At 31.2% G+C, this 1792-nt stretch overlaps 1 protein-coding gene across 1 annotated transcript in view; it reads left to right on the top strand.

Moving 5' to 3' along the window:
* Positions 1-315: 315 nt before the first annotated feature.
* Positions 316-1792, top strand: part of LOC111083897 — a 6910-nt gene continuing 5433 nt past the window's right edge. The window contains exons 1-2 of the mRNA XM_022380623.1: positions 316-386; positions 1471-1667. Of these exons, the coding sequence (XP_022236331.1) occupies positions 1487-1667 (181 nt within the window). The 5' untranslated portion in view covers positions 316-386; positions 1471-1486. The remainder of the gene's footprint in view (positions 387-1470; positions 1668-1792) is intronic.

Raw genomic sequence — 1792 nt, 5'->3', positions numbered from 1 at the left:
TAGATAATCAAAGTTCCTACTGGTTACACTGTTATAAGTTATCTATGTTTCTGACAGTAGATTATCAAAGTTCCTACTGGTTACACTGTTATAAGTTATCTATGTTTCTGACAGTAGATTATCAAAGTTCCTACTGGTTACACTGTTATAAGTTATCTATGTTTCTAACAGTAGATTATTAAAGTTCCTACTGGTTACACTGTTATAAGTTATCTATGTTTCTGATAGTAGATTATCAAAGTCTCTACTGATTACACTGTTATAAGTTATCCATATTTCTGACAATTAAAAATATTTTTTTAACTCCAGATCACGCAGCTGAAAATAGAGAATAATCCGTTTGCTAAAGGCTTCAGAGACACTGGGAGTGGAAGAAGAGATAAAAAGTAAGGTTATCTCTATCTCTCTATCTCTACGTTCGTTCGTTTCTCGTGTTTCTATATATTGTTATCTGAACGATAATAAACGTTTTTTTTGTGTGTTTGTCTACATATCTGTATTCCTATTTATTTGTTTGTATTATGTTTGTGTGAATGTCTACATATCTGTATTCCTATATATTTGTTTGTATTATGTTTGTGTTTGTCTACATATCTGTATTCCTATCTATTTGTTTGTATTGTGTTTGTGTGTTTGTCTACATATCTGTATTCCTATTTATTTGTTTGTATTATGTTTGTGTGAATGTCTACATATCTGTATTCCTATTTATTTGTTTGTATTATGTTTGTGTGAATGTCTACATATCTGTAGTCCTATTTATTTGTTTTTATTATGTTTGTGTGAATGTCTACATATCTGTATTCCTATTTATTTGTTTTAATTATGTTTGTATGAACGTCTACATATCTGTATTCCTATTTATGTGTTTGTATTATGTTTGTGTGTTTGTCTACATATCTGTATTCCTATTTATTTGTTTTTGTTATGTTTGTGTGAATGTCTACATATCTGTATTCCTATTTATTTGTTTGTATTATGTTTGTGTGAATGTCTACATATCTGTATTCCTATTTATTTGTTTTTATTATGTTTGTGTGAATGTCTACATATCTGTATTCCTATTTATGTGTTTGTATTATGTTTGTGTGAATGTCTGACCAGTTGAGCTTTACAATTATCTAGATATCAAAGATCGTAAAATCTGATTTTACATTTTTGAAATAATATTCAAGCTTTTGTGGATATTAGCAGTCTTTTTAAAACCTTCTGACATTTTTTACACATCAAGTGTGTGCGTGTTTCGCTGCTTTTTAAAAAATAATAACACTTTTATCGCGCGTACAAAAAAAAAGTAAAGTAATAAACAATGAAAGCTATTATAATTAATCACTGTACAATAATGTTAAAACAGGGGTTACGCTTCGTATAATAGCTTTAAAGAGGCGGATAAGTCTGATACAGAAGTTTTAAAGTTATAGCAGAATTGTGTTCCAGAAGCTGGTGCTAAAGAAACAATAGTATTTCTAGGCGTCCGTCACTTCCAATGACAGAAGCTCACCTTCCAGCGACAAATGAGGATCCCAAACAGGACAGTGTAGACGCAATGGAAGGCTGCAGCAGCGAAGAGGAAACAGTGGACGTCGGAGGAAGTGGAGAAGAGCTATTGGACGCCCCCATAATCTCTAGTACTCCGCTTGTTAGCAGTAGTCCTGGAGATCAGGAAGGTAATGTTATCTCTACAGTTTTAGTTAGTCAACTTATAATATATAAACGTGTATACTAATGTAGTCTCTACAGTTTTAGTTCGTCAACTTATAATATATAAACGTGTATACTAATGTAGTCTCTA

Source organism: Limulus polyphemus, unplaced genomic scaffold (assembly GCF_000517525.1).
Source record: "Limulus polyphemus unplaced genomic scaffold, Limulus_polyphemus-2.1.2 Scaffold11956, whole genome shotgun sequence".
In the NCBI taxonomy this organism is placed as follows: domain Eukaryota; kingdom Metazoa; phylum Arthropoda; class Merostomata; order Xiphosura; family Limulidae; genus Limulus; species Limulus polyphemus.
This window is presented reverse-complemented; position numbering and strand designations above follow the sequence as displayed.